Genomic DNA, 17,869 nt, shown 5'->3' with positions numbered 1-17,869 from the left:
TAATGAGACAGCTCAGGCAGCGTCACTGGTAAATGTACTCTTACTAGGTACATTCGATCACTATTAGTTGTTCAGTCTGTGATTCTGTTACAGTATCTGGGTGATTCAGTTGATGTGCAGTATTGAAATGGAGTATTATTCGCTGTCGGTCGCAACTGTTAGCATGGTCTTCCACTCCTTTTAGTAGTCATTCACTTGGTAGTAGATCGCTTGTTATTGAATTGGTTTCTTCATGAGCGTCAGTATGATTGTTCCTTCAGACATTGGTGATATGTTGAGAATAGAGAGCCTAACCCCCGATAGTCAATTCGCCATCCGAGATCCAAGGGGCAGCCAGCCGTCGGGATGCAATACAAGCGGCTAGAAGCCAATGCCATTTATCCTGAACAGTTCAATTAAATTCTTAACGTTTATTCGCATGTTTATTAAGTTAAATATTCTTAAAAGGCGTTAAAACTGCTCCTGAAAATGATGTCTCTCAGCGGAAGTGACCGTCACATGATGACCAAATTCTAGGTAGTACATGTTCTTGATTATCAAGCAATTCACCAAGTTCAGGGCTGGTACTATAAATTCTCAGCTATCAGTCATAGCTGACTCTCGTTATTTTCCAATTTTGGGATCAGTAACACACCAAGGCGGCGTTTCATATCTGATAGATCAGAAAATGGGTCAGATATCTTGGTAAGAGTCAACGTCACGAGAGACAATCCTTCCACGCCCGGTCTTCCAACACCTGAGAAACATGATTATCCTCCCGTGTCTTAGGAAAGATTGGCATTTCTGCTTGATTTTCTTCCAAGCCGATCTGTTTATAGCCAGAGGGAATTCTGAGGACTCAATGTCAACGCTCGTTAGAACCTCTATAACGACATATCGTAGCACCTGTTCCTGTGGCGGGTCTCGCGGTCTGGATAAGATATAGTTCGTCAAAGCATCCAGGATTCCCAGGATCGTAAATTCCGAGACATCGAGCCATAGTGTAGAGAGATTGGGTGGGAATATATCTAGTAAGGAGTGTTCTTCCAGAATTGGCTCTGCGTCCGTTGGACTCCAGAAACCTCCGAAAGGGAATCGAAAATTGTTGACATTGATGAGGCTCTTGGCTGTCGTGAAGTCCTGATATTTTTGTAAAGTCTGGAAATGCAACTTTGCCAAGCTATGCTTCTTAGATATCAGAAGATCGCATATCTCCTGGATGGTGACGCCCTTAAAAGTAGGGCGAGAGATGTCATAATAAGTAAATATCTCCAATGGCCCTGTAAATGAAAGCAGTAGTCGGAGTTCTTCTCGAAGAAAAGTAGCAGATAAGGTCAGAGTTCGTAAGCTAGAGAGACTCAGCCGGTTTCGAAGCGACTGTGGAATGGGATTATACAAGGTCATGTCGCGGACTCCGGGACTAGCCGATAGAAGTCCTCCCAAACAGGCCTCTGATAGATCTAGGGATCCTTTGTTGCTGCCTCTGTTGTCTAGCGGTGCGACATATATAGTGGCAATACTTCGAGGGACAACGCATTGCCTCCCTAAAAAGAGCGCACGGAACTTTCTCATGGTTCCATTCAAACGTTCGTTCTGTATCGAAAGCCGATCGAGAGTCGGTACTTGGAGCAAAATAAGGGGCGCAATGAATTCTCCTCGCATTGAGATGTCTGGTAGAGAGGACGCTTCCGGAAAGTCGAGAACCCCTGAGAACTTGTTCAGCGACCTCGCGAGCCATTCTTCACCAAGACTCCAGTCGTATGTAGAGATCTGTCTTATTATAGCCTCTTTCACATGCTTTCCAAGCTCTGGATTCTCAGAAAGGGTCCTGCAAAATAAGAACTCTGCTTTGGGATGAGTCTCGAAGTAGCCGAAATGATGATGCAGTACCTTCTGCGCGATACATCCCCATCTCTTGCAGACTAATGAGAGACTGAAGATCGTCTGGCGGTGCACTTTGGCCGCAGGAGGTAGTGGTATCTCAGCCGTACTGCCTACGGCCGGCCAATCCTCATAGAGGTTGTGGCAATGAGGGCATATGCTCTCACAGATGAGAAATATAATCTCCCGTTGGAGGTTCTGTATCAGCATGTTTCTCATGATTTGGTTCCAATATACGAAATGCGGAGTTTTGCGAGTTCAAAGAGTTTGAGTAAACGAGGCTGCAACTGGGAGAAAACGAGAGCCTTTTATTGTCCAAAGACAGGCTGAATGACTGAAAGATGCGAACAGTTTCTCGCGGAAATCTACTGTTTGTCACTCAATGCTATGCTCTTGTATCACTGTAATAGTGCACCGCCTGGTACCTGATCGGCATGTGCTGATTATCGTCATGAAGCACTGTTGGCGTGTGCCTCCGGTAGGAAATAGCAGTCAACTGTTCAGCAGCGGTTTGTCTAGGTTGTGACTGGCTATCTTTTGTAAGCATCGTCAAATAAATTTGGTATCCTAAAAGACGTACTCCCGCATGTATTAGTTAATAGAGTACCGTTCACTTGCTAAGGAATAACATTAAATACAGCTTGGATCTCACATAAGAAAATTGCAATAAGATAACTGAAGAATAGCATATTTCTATTTTATCTGGCTAGGCTGCTGAAACACCCCAATTTACTAGTCTAGATACACTGCATGTTCTCCATAGCCTCGCGGCTCAACATAATGCCCCAATAGTCCTTAAACCAATCAATCGTCATAGACGGAATTCACTTTAATATCCCCCCTCTTAAGGAAAAGAGCGCATTCACGTCTTATCTTCTCACAAGAAGGATTCTCCTCCTGTACCGGCGGGTTTCGTACCCCTTCAGGGGGAATGCCTAGATAAACGTGGATCTGGACACTTTTCAGTATCTGATCCTCGGGGTTGTCGGGACAGTTTGACAGAATGTATTTCGTGAGTGCGGCAGATAGCCCCTCCATGTCCTCACGATCAGCCTCGAATATTATGGTTGAAAGTGCAGGGGGGAATACGTCCACTAAAGCCTGGTCATGTAGCGTTGGCTCGCTTTCTGTTCTCTTCCAGATGGATTTTGTTGCGATGCGTAGCCAAGTAACGTTTTCAAGGATTCTTGCCGCTGTAAGATAACGTGCTTTGTAGTGCGTCAGTACTGCCGCTTCTGTCAAAGTGTCTTTCTTGGTCGTGAGGACTTCGCATATGTCTTGAGCTGTGGCTGGGTTTGGTTCCTGTGTGAAGCCTCCCATGTACTTGAAAACTTCAAGTGGCCCCGTGGCAGACACCAAAAGCTGTAGCTCTTCCCGACCCAGACATACGTCTATCAGATGAAGAGTACGAACACTGTCGAGCTGTAAAGGACTGTTTATCGTCTGGCGAGTTGGGTTACCAATTATCAGGATATCAAACCCTTGGATATTTGACAGTAATCCGCCACCAGCTGTATCGGAAAGGTCGACTGGGCCCCTCAAAGGGAAGACTTCCTGGCAGTGCGGCCCTTCAGACATGGTGACTTTGATGACATTCTGAGGAAAGGTATGCAGATGACTTTCGGATGGCTTCTTGATTTGCTGCATCAGATGGTCGAGATTTCGTGTGTCTATCTGGAGATCGTCGACGGTTGGTATCTGAAGCAATATGAGTGGTATAATAAACGATGACCATGCTCCTTTGCTGAAGTTGAAAGGCTTCGGGGGAAGGTTCAAAATATCCGAGAATTTGTCTAGTGACTTGAACAGCCAAGCGTCATCATCCTTGTCGAGATCCCAATCTAGTTGAGAAATCTGCCTAAGGTAGATCCGCTTAACAAAGCGGCCTAGCTCTGGCTTTTCGCAGATAGTCCTGCAAAATCTGACATCGCCTCTATCGCTTCTCTCAGGAAAGCCATAGCTGTGGTGGAGCACCCGCTGTGCTATGTAACCCCAGCTTTTGCAGAGCAAGCAAAGATCTAACTGGGTTTTCCGTATGCCCCTCTCTCCTGGTGAATCGATATGTAGGAACGAGGCAGGTGTTCTCGTGTCTATTTGACAGTGCAGACAAAGGCTTTCACAGATTATGTATATAAGCTCCTGAGGCAAGTTCTGGAGGTTCATGTTGACTGCACAATGATGGGATATAAAACAATTGCTGTCGAGATGTATTGTTTGGTTGACAAGATCGAGCTGGACGAACTTGCTTGGGAGATATTTGAGATCTTTTATAGTCCGTAGACGGGGTTATCCACTGTAGATGAGACTGGTTTACCACGGAAGTCTATGATGTTCTGAACAAGGCTTTATCCTACGCGACTGATGCTGTGCAGGCTTTAAGCACCTGTCACTCTTTTCCAAGAGGGCTGGTTATCACAGCCCTCCTCTGTCCAGCAGTTGGTCATCCATGATCGCATTCGCCACTCACGGAACTTAGGGGTTAGTGAATGTGAAGTCGAACTTTGACTGTCGGCTTGTGGCTCTCAAGGAAGGCGATACAATGTTAGAGTGTCACGTCACTGTCTCTCTTAATCGTAGAGAGATTTTGTTGGCTTGGGCAGCCGAACAGCGGCCTAATACTCCTGTAACCTGTCTACTTGTGTCTCCTGATCTTACAACACTGGGTTCTCTTGTAATGCAGCACTGCCGGTAGCTTGTGAGTTACTGTAACCCCGAATCTTGACACTTTGGATGTGGATCACAAGGCTGACGCCTGTGTAGATGCAGCTTGATGTGTATTTCTGTGTTTGATGCAGATCTGGGGGTCTTAGCTATATTTCAGAACATGTCAAGGCAGTGTCATGAATGCTTGACAAGCTGTCTTGCACATTAGTGTATTCAGCATCTTTCCTACCATTTACACCTTCAACCGCTTAAAACCGGTCTTATAATCAGTTTGTTTTGTGTTTGGTTATGCAGGTTTCTGAAAGAACTTGAATAAATACCGGTCATATCCATGCCAAAGCTATTGTACTGGATAGGTTTATTAGCAGAGTGAGTAAGATTAAAAATAGCATTTCCAAGCTATATTAGATCAAAGCGAACTCTCTAAATAACATAAGGCGGCAACATTGTGTTTTCACCGACCTCATCACAGCTATACCATAAGAACTGTGCTGTCGTGACGGTTATGCATCCATTCTTAAGCCACAATGGGCTACATTCGCTGCGGAGGCATTCCCCTTCACGTGCGTTCCTATCCCTTAACGGCTGCTGTAGAACAGGCGCTGTCCACGGTGCTGGATTTGGAATGGACTTATCCACAAAGTGAAGAGTCACCTCTTTTAACTTTTGCTCCTGAGGGGATTCTCTATAGGTAGACGATATGTAAGACGCCAAAGCCTCTCGATATCGAGGTGCGTCCGTGTGGCTATGATCAAGGCACAGCGTCTGTAGGTTCGGTGGGAACACATCGAGCAGGACATCCTTTGCAAGGTCCAGAGCATTAGTTCTCATGGTGGGGATATCGCATAATACTCCTGCGTTGACTCGCAACTGTTGCAGCTTGACTAGCTGGGCCAAGCCAGTAGGGGGCCGTTCTGAGCTGTACATCTTCATAACGACTCTCTTGAGTGTATTTTTCATGGGCGAAAGCATCTCAAAGATCTCCTGAGATGTAACCGTGAGTGTTGATCCATCCGTGTCTTCAATCTCCCTATAGACAAACTCTTCCAGGTTCCCTGTGCTGTTGATGAGTCTCTGCAGCTCATCCTTGGAAAGGCACGCATTACCAATCCGAAGCCTGCGTAGCTTCTGTAGTGGGAGCTTCTCTGGAAGATTTTCAAAGGTAGGTCGCGATATGGAAAGCGTCTGGAGGTTTTCCAGTATCATGAGAAATCCCCCTAAAGTATTTAGACCTGTTTCAACCCGTGGTTCATCATACCAGAGGCTGGATATTCGCTGTTGCCCTACCGAAAGAGACTCGAGTTTCGGAGTCAGAGCCTTATTCTTTATGACGGCTTCCATACTGAATTCTTGGAAAATGGACGAATCATACTGGTGGTGAATGACGAAAAGCTTGAGGTTGGTTGCCCGAAGCAGAATAATCGGTGCGATATATTCTCCCCATGTGGTAACAGAGCTCTGTAGGTTCAGCGGTTTCTGCCCAAGAAAGTGCCCATACCTAACCATGGATTTCTCATACCAAGAGGGGTAAAGCAAATTCTGGTCGCCGTGTACGTATTGCTTGAGCATAGCGCATTGTAACTGCTCGCCAAGTTTTGGATTCTCGCAAATGGTCCTGCAGAACTTGATCTGATCCTCATCATGTAAATGCTTAAAGCAGTGATGAAGGATATTCTGTGCAACACATCCCCAGCTCTTGCATGTGCTGCTAAGGCTGTAGAGAGCCTGTCTGTCCTTATCCTTCTTTTTATCTAAGATCTTCTCGTGGGAGGTGGAATGTTTCTCTTGGCAATGTAGACAGAAATGCTCGAAAATCTGATACAAAATCTCTGCCGGGAGTGGTGGGTTTTCCATAATGACGGGCTATGTAGGATATGTCTCGGCTTTGTTTCTTCTTTAACCTTGTCTGATATCTCAATAAAAGGATCAAGGATAAAACGTGTGGATGTCTCTGGTTGACGCCTCGGTGAGTTAGAAAGGATGTCGAAACTTTGGCTGGTCGTCTGATGAATGGTTCAATGCCTGCAAAGCTTTTGCTAAACGTGATGTTCCTGGTGGCCAGGTCTTTTGTTGCTTGCGACTGATGGATTGAGCTTTCCTACGTCCTCTTGTAAGACTATAGTTCAACAAGTGATACTGGCCCGTGGATATATGAATGGATGGTTGATATAAGTATGAAGAAGGATGAAGAAGGATGACCTTGGGAGGACTCGTGACGAGTATTTAAATGCTGGAGCGAAAACTTTGATACAAGATTAAGTGTTGTTGAGGTCAGGTCTGCATGTAATTTGGTGAAAGTCTACCTATGTGACAAACTGTATTCTTCGGTTCGTAACTGTATCACTTGATGTGATGTCCTGATTTACGGATTACTGTTTGACTTTGTAAAATATCTATCTCAAAACACTGATGTGGCGTGTGAGAACTTTGTTGCCCCAGAATACATTCAGCTTTAGAGATCTCAAAAGTTAAAACTGAGGCAACCTCGCTGCCTATTCCACCGAACATGTTTGTAGATAAGTGAAGAAATTAATTTGAGTATATAAATACTTGCTGTTGAGAGCCTGGCATATGCTCTTACAATCAACGGTGTTGAATATCTGAGAAACAGTAACAATTCTTATACGCCCATGTCAAGCAAACGCCCATCCAGCCAAAAACACATCTATCCAGCTCGTTTACAATCTGATCATCCTAGGGTATCACAACTTTTCACCTCCTGTCAAAAACATCCCGAACCTCAACAACGCCATCCATTCTTCCAAGAACCAGAACCTTAGTATCCTCATCGAAAGCCCCAGACATTACCATCTCCTCTGTAGCCTCATCGTACACGATAGTTCCCGTCGCAACATCCATGATGTCGAAGCCATCTTCAGTTCTGCAGAGCATGTATCGGCAATCGGGTGAGATTGCAAGGGGCCATCCCTCACAGGGTCGCACCGCGTTGAGGTTGTAAGACGTCAAGTCGTTGGCGGATGGGATCCAGATGTGGACGCTTGTTCCCCAGACTGAGACGATGCGTCGACCATCGGGACTGACTGCTAGAGCGCGGGGGTTGTTTGAGCCGTCGATCTCAAGACGGCGAACTGTCTTGCAAGTCTTGGTGTTGGTGATGCGCAGCGTTCCGTCGCGTGAGATCGTGACGAGGCTCTGGTCGGGGAGGAAAGCAGCGTGAGTAACTGCGTCGATGTGGCTCAGAACCTTTCCGACTCTGACACCGTGCTTCACATCCCAAACTCCAATGCGATTCCTCGCTTCACCGACTGCGATGAGTCTCCCATCACGGCTCCAAGCAATTGGCTCACCCTTAGCCTCCTTGAGCTCACAGGCCGTCTTTCCACTAACATAGTCCCTCAAAAAGACAGTGCTAGAGTGGTGAAAGTCGAAGCCTCCTGTAAACTGAACAGTCCAGTCCCTAATGGTAGCCAATTTCGAGCCATTGGGTGAGAAGACAGCTCGCGAGCCGCTTGTCTTGGAGTAGCCGCTCTGAGTCTTGATGTCAAAGACGTCGATCCAGGATTGAGAGGTTTGCGCAGCTGTGTAGATTGCAAAGACAGCTGATGTAGCAGGGGAGATGCCTACTGAGGCGATCTCTGCCTTGCTACAGGAGCGGCTGAAGCGACGTGTGATTTCCATGAGTGCTGTTGGGTCTCTTGAGCCTGGAGTCTGAGATCTTGGTGATGAAGTTGAAGGAGATGCAGATGATTGCCCCCTGTAGTGTCGTTAGTCGTGAGCTCAAAGCTGAAAGGGGCTGGACTTACATGATGATGATGATGGTGATGGATAGGTGAAGAAATGTGGAGAAGGTATTCAAAAGTTTTGTAAAATTTTGATATGATTGTATTGCTTGTAATATTGTTCTGTAGAGTGTAGTTTGAAGGTATCGCCAACTCCCAAAAATCCGGCGGTCACCTTGATCTTTAAACAAACCGCGAAGCCCACCACGATGACTCCTCCCTGCATCTAAGCACACCGAATCTTACAGATTGCTAATCACATTCCTCGATTTGGCGAGGCTCAAAAGTGACTGCTAGCAAAAGGCGTTAAGAAATTTCACATTGTTCTCAGCATGTAGTGAAAAAGGCTGAAGACATGCAGCGGTAGGGGTGAGTCACTAGTAGCACCCGCCGGTCTCCGCTGGAGATACACGGAGGAGAATTCGGCGTGGCAGAATTGGGGATAGCGTTGATGACATGGGTGCCGGCCTCGTTATTTTTGGACGTGAAGAGGGAATTGGAGGTCGTAAGAATGAGACTCTGCGGGTTCATGATAGCCCGCATCTTGGCATGGTATACAATGACTCTGAAGCTCAGTTACTCTTACTGACAGTTAATCACTCCAACCACCAGCTTACAGCTCGGCTTCATAGCTCTTGATCTTCGTTGTGATGTGAAAAGGTGAGATGGAGACCCCCACAACCCCATGAGTTGCTATGCGGGGAGTATAAGTGAAAGTGGTCTAGCCTTCTGGACCGAAAACTCCAAAACGAGACTACGTGATGGTCCATTAGAAAGCAGAAATGGAATCATTGATTATGAAATCATCGCTTTGTAAACACTCGCTATTCACCTCACGAACTCAAGCTACAATCGCGTCCGATCACGGAAAGACACAATTGATAGATTTCATCATGTTCAATTCATCATTTCATTCAGGCATGATCGCATAGATCATGCCAGACTTATTCGTCATTTCGACCCATCAAGGTGTCTTTGATGCGCGCCAACAAGAGCATTCAGCTCCACCATTAACTCATTCATAACTCCCAATGCTACTCCCAACAAACTCCTTCTTTTTATTTTTCACATTTCCGCACGCTTAAGCACCGAAGGCCTCCTCATAGTTGGTCATGCATGATCGGTAGCGAACAGAGCTCGTCTTCAGTGCCTCCATGGCCTGCTGAAGACCCTCCTTGGAGATAGGAATCTCCTCGATCCACGACTTGAGGCCCTTGTCAGCAGCGAGCTGCAACATCTCAAGCATCTCACGTCGGCTACCCAAGTGCGATGTTCCGATGTAGCAGCCGTTGGTGATGAAGTCCTGGTTGCGGATGGAGATACCGTCACCACCGGGAAGACCGACAGAGTTCCAGTGACCGTGCACATCGAGAAGGCTCAGGTACTCGCTGAGAGCAAAGCCCTCGAAAGAAGTGGCAGTGTTGATGATGATGTCGAAGGACATCTCGTGGCCCTTGGTCCAGTCCTTCTCACCAGTGGCCAGGAAGCCATCGGCACCCATCTTGCGAGCGTCGGCCTCCTTGGCTCGTGAACGGGAGATGGCCCAGACCTCAGCACCAAGAGCCTTGGCAAAGATGACACCGTAGTGGCCAAGGCCACCGATACCAACGATACCGACCTTCTTGCCGGGTCCGGCGCCGAGACGCTTCAGTGGGCTGTAGACGGTGATACCGGCGCAGAGCATGGGAGCAGCTTGGGTGCTGGAGAGGGCTTCGGGAATGGGGTAGACCCTATGAATTGTAAGTCAATGAGATCAATTGGGTAGGCGGACAAGTGTACTCACCAGTACTCATGCACTCTGCTGTGAGAAGAGTAACCACCCTGGGTCTTGAAACCAGTATCGAGGTAATCAGCGCCATAGGCGTCGATCTGGTGCTTACAGTAGGTCTCATTGTCATTCTTGCACTGGTGGCACTCAAGACACGACCAGACCTGGGCACCAGCACCGACACGGTCACCGACCTTTGCGAGAGTGACCTTATCACCAACACGGAGAACCTTGCCAACAACCTCGTGGCCTACAGCGAGAGGATAAGGGCAACCACCCCAGTCGCCGCTGATGGTGTGACGATCACTGGCGCAGACACCGCAGCACTCGACCTTGATGTCGACATCGTACTCGCCAAAGGGACGGGGCTCAAACGAGTTCTTCTGGAAGTCGGTCCAGTGCTCGGCGCTGGGGGACTGGAAGCCCTGGAACTTGTCGGGAACAGACATGATGATGGTGAAGTATGAGTATTGAGATGACGAGAAAGAGAGAGTAGAGCAATTGAGAACAAGTCAATTGGGGCTTCTCTTCCTTTATAAAGCTCATCTCATGACGACGAGCCGACCAGAAACCCCCACTCGTCGAAACAACCTCAGAGCTCACCCCTCATCGCGTTGACTACCGTATCCGTTACGTGTGAGGGGCACTTTTTTTCCTACTACGACCCCTCCATCATGAAAGATCATCTGATCCGAGTAAGCGACGCGGTTTGGGGGGAGGAATTGAAGTGTCGCATTGAGAGATTGGGGGTTTCGGGGCGCTATGCCCGAATTGCAGACAGGCGACATGCGATAGCCGATAGCCGATGTGAGCATGTCATTGGTTGAGAGGCCATCATGACTCTTGACATGAAGCTCGGATTATCGTGGGTCGGCGGAGTCTGAATTCCTCCACCAAGAATCGTGGGGGATGAGGTAGCGTGAGAGGAGCTGCATTGGCGATCTGTGAGGAGTTGGCTTGGGATGTGTTTTATAGTTCCATTTGTCCTGATGGGGGTATCCTTTCATACGGTCATCATATGTTCTAGACCTGCTATATCATGTCTTGTCAAAGCGTAGTCAAGTTATATCCAAGTCAGTCCTCCTCATGACCACAAATTCGGACACCTAAAACCGAGATATCGCAGACCTAAATACCGAACCTCGCTATAAACGTCCGAAAAGCTCACTGCTTCTTCCAATCCTTCTTCTTCAAAGCCCTCGACTCTCCCAGGCCAATTCCCAGCAGAAAGCTCACCCTCATAGTCATGCCAAGATACACAAACGGCACATTCCCCCAATCACTAGCATTCCACGCCATGACGTCCCAATAGATACTCGGCCCAAGCTCACTCATCGAGAACAAGTGTCCCAGATCCGCAATTAGTAGCACAAGCAGGACCGTCCTCCAAACCCGCAAATCCGCTGTAGATCGCAGAACGAGCGCTTCGTTGAGCGCAAAGAAGAAGAACATATTGGCGAGCTGCGACATGGCTACAGATGTAGCCTTTGGTGTTTCTGCTGGTGCTGAAGATGCGTGGAGGAGAGATAGGTAGGTGTCTTGGCGGAAGTGAGTGTAGAAAGCACCGGTGAGGGCAGAGATGGGTTCGAGAATAAGGAAGAAGATGCGGTAGACAGGATGGATGCGGAAAGCCACTTGGGAGGGCCTTGGAGTTGGAGTAGCCATGATGAAGGTGAGATGATGTGATGACACAAAGTGAATAGAGTCTTTGATGTGTTTGCTACGTGGTGATACTGAACAAGCACTCAAAAACTTCAGCATGGATCCTTGACACGGGAAAAACTTGATCCACTGTCTTCCCCACGACAGCCCTGCAGCATTAAGCTCCGGAGAGGCTGCATCCCGAGACAAAGTTGAAGATTGCTGGAATTGAGATGCAATATGGGGTATTTTAACTTGAGACCTACCAATCTACGAGTTATAGCACTTGTCTTGGAGATAACAATGGCCGTCCTTTAAGCATGGTGTTGCGTAGGGTAGCCATGACGTCCAGACTCAGGACACTTTGGCCGAACTGTCAAAGTCTAGACTTTCAGACTTCAGGCTTCAGGCTGAAGTTAATTCGAGCTTACAGAAATCCAGATCAACCCATATGGAGAATTTCCCAGCCGTGGCTGAATGGTTCCAAGGAACCGGTATCGGAATGTCCGGTTCGCCAATTGTAAGCCCAACCCAAGTTCTTCTCAACGATTTGTCGATCACTTCCTCCAATCCGTCAGATTTTTTCATTTTACGGGTTTCAGGGACCAATGCGCGCAAACCTTCTTGCAAACAGTTTCAGGCTGAGTACCGTCCACTCGTAAAGGGACAATACTGTTAATGCACTGCTGAATCAGGGTCTTCAGCCACTATGGATGAGATCAGTCAGAGTGTCCAGCTGAATCCGGGGTTGCTTTGGGGGATTAGCTTGTTTGGGGTGTTGATCCAGACCCTGGGAGGACCAGGACGCATTGAGTGTTGCACTGCGTGGGTTCTCGAAGTAACGCTGTTGTTGTGGTGAATCAATGTTACACAACCATTGGCCGTTGGAGGTCTGGTCAATAGGGATCAACGGGCCTTGATATGAAGGCCCAACATTGCTGCTACTATGCAATCACAGTTATTGCGGCATTGTTGCATTACTCAGTAACTACAGATTTCTTCGAAGAAGAATCAGCACCGGGAATAAGAATACGGAAAGTTTGCATCGCCACTATTGAGTTTCTTTCGCCCTGTTCGGTAGAGTTGGCTGAGGATGGCTTGATGGAGGGGCGGCTAGCCACAGGTGCTACTGCTACCGTGTTCAAGAGACCTCACCGCTACAGATTAAAAAGCAAAGAGTTTTTACCGTCACAATCTTTAGCTTCATAACCATCTTCTTCAACGACGTAGTATGAGTTTGTTCAGACCGGACCGAGGAAGAAGAGAATCGCGGGCCCCGAGAAAACTGGAACTGTACGATCCACCTCCGCTCGATAAATCAAGAATCGCTGTCCTTCCCGCATTCCAAGACTCCTTCTGGGGCAACGCTAGCTCACAAGTGCATGTCATCGTGTAGTGTAGATGGCGTTAAGCATGACTTGGGACCAGTCGCCTTACATCACCGCCAAGGGTCGTTCAGTATCGTGACCCGGCCTATGGATTACTAGCTTTTGTTAAGAGATACTTTTGATCTCTTCCCTTTTCTAGACGACACCCTCTCCTTCTTTTATTCCCCTGATCATCCCGTTCTTCTGACTCGTCTTGTTGTGCTGTGCTGTGCTGTACGTACAGTGAAAACCCAATCAGGGACCCCCTGTTTTCCAGATCCCTTCAGTGGCAGTTCAGTTCGCCCTTTAAATTCAAGCCCCCCTGTCTTCCGTTGACTTTACCGGGATTGCTAATCGCAACGGTTTTTTTCTCAAGAAGCCTGCTCTTCCTCCCTCACATCCATCTCCATTCCTTTTCGACTCCTTTTCTGTGTGTTCTTTTTCCTGCTTTTCTGTTGGGATCAGCGCAGAGCGTATAGCGAGTACTAAAATACCCTCTGAAACCTCCGGCTCTTTTTCGAGTTGTTTGCTTCGTGTACCGTTGCCACCCAACGCCGAACGACCAACGCCAGAAACGGGCCCAAATCAGGTTCCGCGAAACTTAAAGGAAGTCCTGAGACCGCCCCTGCGACCAGACCAGACCGACCGCCCGATCGTAAACAACAACGACAGAGATCAAAATCCGCGACGAGCGCATTCATTTGCTTGTTGTTCCTCACTGCTCGACTATATGGTCGACTCGACATTCCTTCATACTCATCGTCGTTCGATCATTTGCGTTTCCAGCTCCGATAGTTCCAGCACAGCCCGCTTTGATACACGTTCCTTTCTCTAGTTCGACAGTTTTGCTTCCACCTCGATTATGACCAAGCGCATTTTCCCCATCAGCGACTGGGCTCCTGCTCAAGAGGCCATGTTGGAATCTCCCTCCGAATCTTCGTCCATGGGCGTCTCGACGCCTGCCCAGACTGCGAACACCACTCTCCGCCCTGAAGCAGCCGCCATGCACACAGCTGCCCCCCCTCGAAACCGCAGCATGAGCCTTTCTATGCCCTGGCGACGTCCTAAATCATTTGCTTTTGGTCATGACCATTCTCATTCGCAGCATCTTTCTCGGCATTTCAACGATCTCGCTGTCGACGATACCGAAGATGAGTTCCACGATCTGAACAGCGCCCGTCACGAGACCCAGCATCAACACCACTTCCACACTCCAGGTGCCAAGCAGATCAAGGGCATGTTTCGCCGCGCTTCACTCTCGATCAACCGGATGGTTCATCGACGACCTTCGATTGCTGAAGATGTCGAACAAACCGAGACTGGTAGACCTACTACTTCATATAACAATGCGCACTCGACTTGGAGCCGTCTTCGACAAGCAACCGTTCGTCGCTCGCGATCTATCTATGGATTCGATCTGAAACATGATCAGAACGCCTACAACTACGAGAACTCCTCACATCTACCGATTCCCGGTTTCCGTGGCGAGCCACCCGTCATTCCCAGCAACTCTGGAGCTGCTGCTAAGGCCTCAGCTGCTATGCAGAATGAATACCTGGCTCGTCAGGGCTTGTACAACATGTGGTTGAATCCTAGCACCAACGACGAGAGCAACGATCGTGAGAGCGGAATCGGAATCACAGTGACACTTCCTGGAGCCGAGAGTGAGACCGAGATAGAGCAAAATGCTGCTATTAGCACAATCGACTTTATCTCCAGACTTCCTGCAGAGCTCGCTATTCATGTTCTCGCAAACCTCGACGCTCCAGCACTTAACAAGGCCAGCATGGTTTGCAAGAACTGGAACAAGATTGTTAGCAACCAGCACATCTGGCGTGAGTCTTGTCTTCGCGAGACTACTGCCACTTACGCTACAAGTGAGCCCGTTGCGCCTGGAAGTGGTCTCGGAGTTCCTGCTATTTCACCAGCGAATGACTGGAAGGACATTTACCGTGTTAAGCAGGAGTTGAGCCAGCGATGGAAGACTGGCAAGGCCAGACCTGTCTATCTGAATGGACACAAGGATAGCATCTACTGCCTTCAGTTCGACGAGTAAGTTATTCGGTCCTTTTACAAGTGGTCTACTAACCTGAAAAGGCACAAAATCATTACTGGTTCCCGCGACAAGACGATTCGGGTTTGGGATATGCATACCCTTGAATGCACCCTCATCATTGGACCACCCGAGGTCATCGCCGAACCCGACATGCTCATTGACGAGGATGGCAACCCTACTCATTTCGCTTCAGGATCCTCCGACAACGAGAAGTCAAACTTCTCTATGCCTCGAAGTACATCATTCCCTACACATCACATGGCCTCTATTCTGTGCCTGCAGTATGACGACGAGATCCTGGTCACTGGATCCTCCGACTCTACCTGCATCGTTTACGACGTACGCGCAGGATACCGTCCTATTCGCCGACTCCGACACCACACCGCAGCTGTTCTCGATCTTGCCTTTGATGACAAGCATATCGTCACATGCAGCAAGGACTTCAGCATCTGTGTTTGGGATCGCCACACCGGCGACTTGATCAAGCAGCTTCGGGGACACAGCGGACCTGTTAACGCAGTACAGATGCGGGGCAACACCATCGTGTCTTGTTCGGGAGATTTCCGCGTCAAGTTGTGGAACATTGAAACAGGCAAAAATATTCGTGAGTTCACGGGGCACACCAAGGGGCTTGCTTGCTCCCAATTCTCCGAAGATGGCCGATATATTGCATCTGCTGGTAACGACAAGGTTATCCGCATCTGGGATGCCAACACTGGCGAGTGTCTCCGTGAGATGCGGGCCCATGAGAATCTGGTTCGCAGTCTGCACATAGATAGTGTGAGCGGCCGACTGGTCTCTGGAAGCTACGACACTGACATCAAGGTGTGGGATATGGAGACTGGACATCAGCTGCTCGACTTTCCCAAGTGGCACGCAAGCTGGGTTTTGAGTGCGAAGAGTGACTACCGTCGCATTGTCAGCACAGGACAGGACCCCAAGATTTTGATAATGGATTTTGGTGCCGATGTTGATGGTATTGAGACCATCGAGAGTGCCAGGCCTCTACAGATTGAGGGAGGGTTTATCTGAGCCCTGAACATTGGACGGAATAATAGGATTGGGGGGATATTAATATGCCAGACGAACACGATTGAACTGGCTTTACGACTTTATGACATGGAAGGGTTTGCTAGACTGATTTTAAGATGTAAGGCAGCATTAGGGCATGTTGGATGGACATGCTAGGACATGGATGGACATGGACATGGTGCATGCGTGCAACCTCACGGAGCACATTTGAGATCCGGCGATGGATCTATCGCTCATGAGGATTACTCGCCAATAGCGTTGATGAGCGATCTGGATCACATAGACTGCGTCTGGAGTTTATATGAATGAATTTACTTAACTATTGCTTTCGAGTCCTGGGGTCTTCCGAGTCTCTGATTCTGTGCTTCGTTTCACGACGGAAGGTGAATTAATTTGTTTAAGTGGTTACAGGGTTCATGGCCGATGCGTGAAACAAGGGAGTCCGAGATCCACGGGAACGCGCATCGATATCGAAATGCGGGATGAAAAAGGATGCGGAGTGAAACAGATAGTGTGTGATAGATGGACGTAGATCATGTGAGGGGGATTTTGCATAAACTCGCACCCTGAACTAATTAATATATTTCATGTCTGCGTCTGCATGTTCGCAGTTCACCTGACTTTGAAGGACTATCCTGTGCTATATCGGGTAGGTGGTATAGATTTAGAGTAATTGTTGTACCACATGCAGGCAACCGTTGACCTTAAATGCGACTCTACTATACCTTACCCTCAGACTGATGTGCATTGTGAGGTGGTGGATTGGGCCGGAATGCGCTTCATGGTGTGGCGGGATGTGGGGAGCTGTGTTTTGAAACAGGGGACTGCAAGGGGCTTTGTTGGCTACGATGGCTTCAAAGCCACCGCGATTCAATATTTGCGAAGATCAATGGCATTGATTCAATATCGATAGCTCCAAAACTTGCTTTTCGAGACTTTCATGCTCGGTTCTGGCTCTGAATGGCCTCATAACCGCCACTACAGCGATCCAGCCAAGGAATGAGTGAGACCCCTACTGCAAATCTCTTTAATTAGCATCACCTCACATACCGGAGCCATCTCGGCCACAGCATGATTAAGCGCTTAATATATGGTAGTCGCGCGCGTGTTTGGAAGGGTCCTGGTAGTAGCTGAGACGGCGAGGGGGATTCTATGCCGTGGCGCAGAGAGAGAGAGAGTGGGAATGTCTTGGTGATTAAACGGACCATGGCGTAATGCTTCAGTGGGAGAGGAATGTAGTTTCGTATTGTATTGAGTTTCTGAAGGAATGGTGGATGACATGGGTGCGTGGAAATTAGAGCATGTGAGGCTAATAGTTGTCGATACCACGTTACTGGTAGCCACGGGTTATCTTTGCAGCGAGAGCGAGGGCGAGAGGCTACCCACTTTCTTTGGGTGTCATAGTGAATCATGGTTCTGAGATGCATGATCTGGTGGTTTGGACCTGTGATGGCTTCTCTAGTCTCTAGGCAAGGAGAATTGCCGCTGTTTAGATCATGCCCCGGTTCTTTTGATCCGGGAGATGTAGCGTGAGCCACCCGCTGGCTTGTCCGGGGTCGTCCAGTGAAACAGGGCGCTAGACCGATTTCGTCCCGGTAGAGGTACTTTCCCTTTTTGTCGAGAGATCAAGGGTGTTCTCTTCGGTAACTGGACGAGCTTGTTCTGTTCCCCTTTCCCGTCGGGTCCAGGTTCTATTCTCTTTTCCTGCATCGTCGCCTCGATTCACCATCATCCTATACTC

The 17,869-nt window shown here is 48.4% G+C and overlaps 7 protein-coding genes across 7 annotated transcripts; 1 reads left to right on the top strand and 6 right to left on the bottom strand.

Annotated features, from left to right (window-relative positions):
* Positions 1–672: 672 nt before the first annotated feature.
* FMAN_04929 (uncharacterized protein) lies at positions 673–2,079 on the bottom strand (the record flags this gene model as incomplete). Its single annotated transcript, XM_041828305.1, has 1 exon — positions 673–2,079. One exon carries the CDS (start codon positions 2,077–2,079, stop codon positions 673–675), a length of 1,407 nt encoding a protein of 468 aa, XP_041679181.1.
* A 585-nt stretch (positions 2,080–2,664) lies between these two features.
* On the bottom strand, positions 2,665–4,023 carry FMAN_04930 (uncharacterized protein; the record flags this gene model as incomplete). Its single annotated transcript, XM_041828304.1, has 1 exon — positions 2,665–4,023. One exon carries the CDS (start codon positions 4,021–4,023, stop codon positions 2,665–2,667), a length of 1,359 nt encoding a protein of 452 aa, XP_041679180.1.
* Positions 4,024–4,947: 924 nt separating this feature from the next.
* Positions 4,948–6,378, bottom strand: FMAN_04931 (uncharacterized protein; the record flags this gene model as incomplete). The annotated part of the gene is made up of 1 exon (XM_041828303.1): positions 4,948–6,378. The coding sequence occupies one exon, from the start codon at positions 6,376–6,378 to the stop codon at positions 4,948–4,950; it is 1,431 nt and encodes a 476-aa protein (XP_041679179.1).
* An 858-nt stretch (positions 6,379–7,236) lies between these two features.
* FMAN_04932 (uncharacterized protein) lies at positions 7,237–8,163 on the bottom strand (the record flags this gene model as incomplete). Its single annotated transcript, XM_041828302.1, has 1 exon — positions 7,237–8,163. One exon carries the CDS (start codon positions 8,161–8,163, stop codon positions 7,237–7,239), a length of 927 nt encoding a protein of 308 aa, XP_041679178.1.
* Positions 8,164–9,345: 1,182 nt separating this feature from the next.
* On the bottom strand, positions 9,346–10,481 carry FMAN_04933 (uncharacterized protein; the record flags this gene model as incomplete). The annotated part of the gene is made up of 2 exons (XM_041828301.1): positions 9,346–9,994; positions 10,048–10,481. 2 exons carry the CDS (start codon positions 10,479–10,481, stop codon positions 9,346–9,348), a joined length of 1,083 nt encoding a protein of 360 aa, XP_041679177.1.
* Positions 10,482–11,196: 715 nt separating this feature from the next.
* Positions 11,197–11,697, bottom strand: FMAN_04934 (uncharacterized protein; the record flags this gene model as incomplete). The annotated part of the gene is made up of 1 exon (XM_041828300.1): positions 11,197–11,697. One exon carries the CDS (start codon positions 11,695–11,697, stop codon positions 11,197–11,199), a length of 501 nt encoding a protein of 166 aa, XP_041679176.1.
* A 2,205-nt stretch (positions 11,698–13,902) lies between these two features.
* On the top strand, positions 13,903–16,128 carry FMAN_04935 (uncharacterized protein; the record flags this gene model as incomplete). The annotated part of the gene is made up of 2 exons (XM_041828299.1): positions 13,903–15,092; positions 15,138–16,128. 2 exons carry the CDS (start codon positions 13,903–13,905, stop codon positions 16,126–16,128), a joined length of 2,181 nt encoding a protein of 726 aa, XP_041679175.1.
* Positions 16,129–17,869: the final 1,741 nt, after the last annotated feature.

This window comes from Fusarium mangiferae, assembly GCF_900044065.1.
Source record: "Fusarium mangiferae strain MRC7560 genome assembly, contig: FMAN_scaffold003, whole genome shotgun sequence".
NCBI classification, from domain to species: Eukaryota; Fungi; Ascomycota; class Sordariomycetes; order Hypocreales; family Nectriaceae; genus Fusarium; species Fusarium mangiferae.
This window is presented reverse-complemented; position numbering and strand designations above follow the sequence as displayed.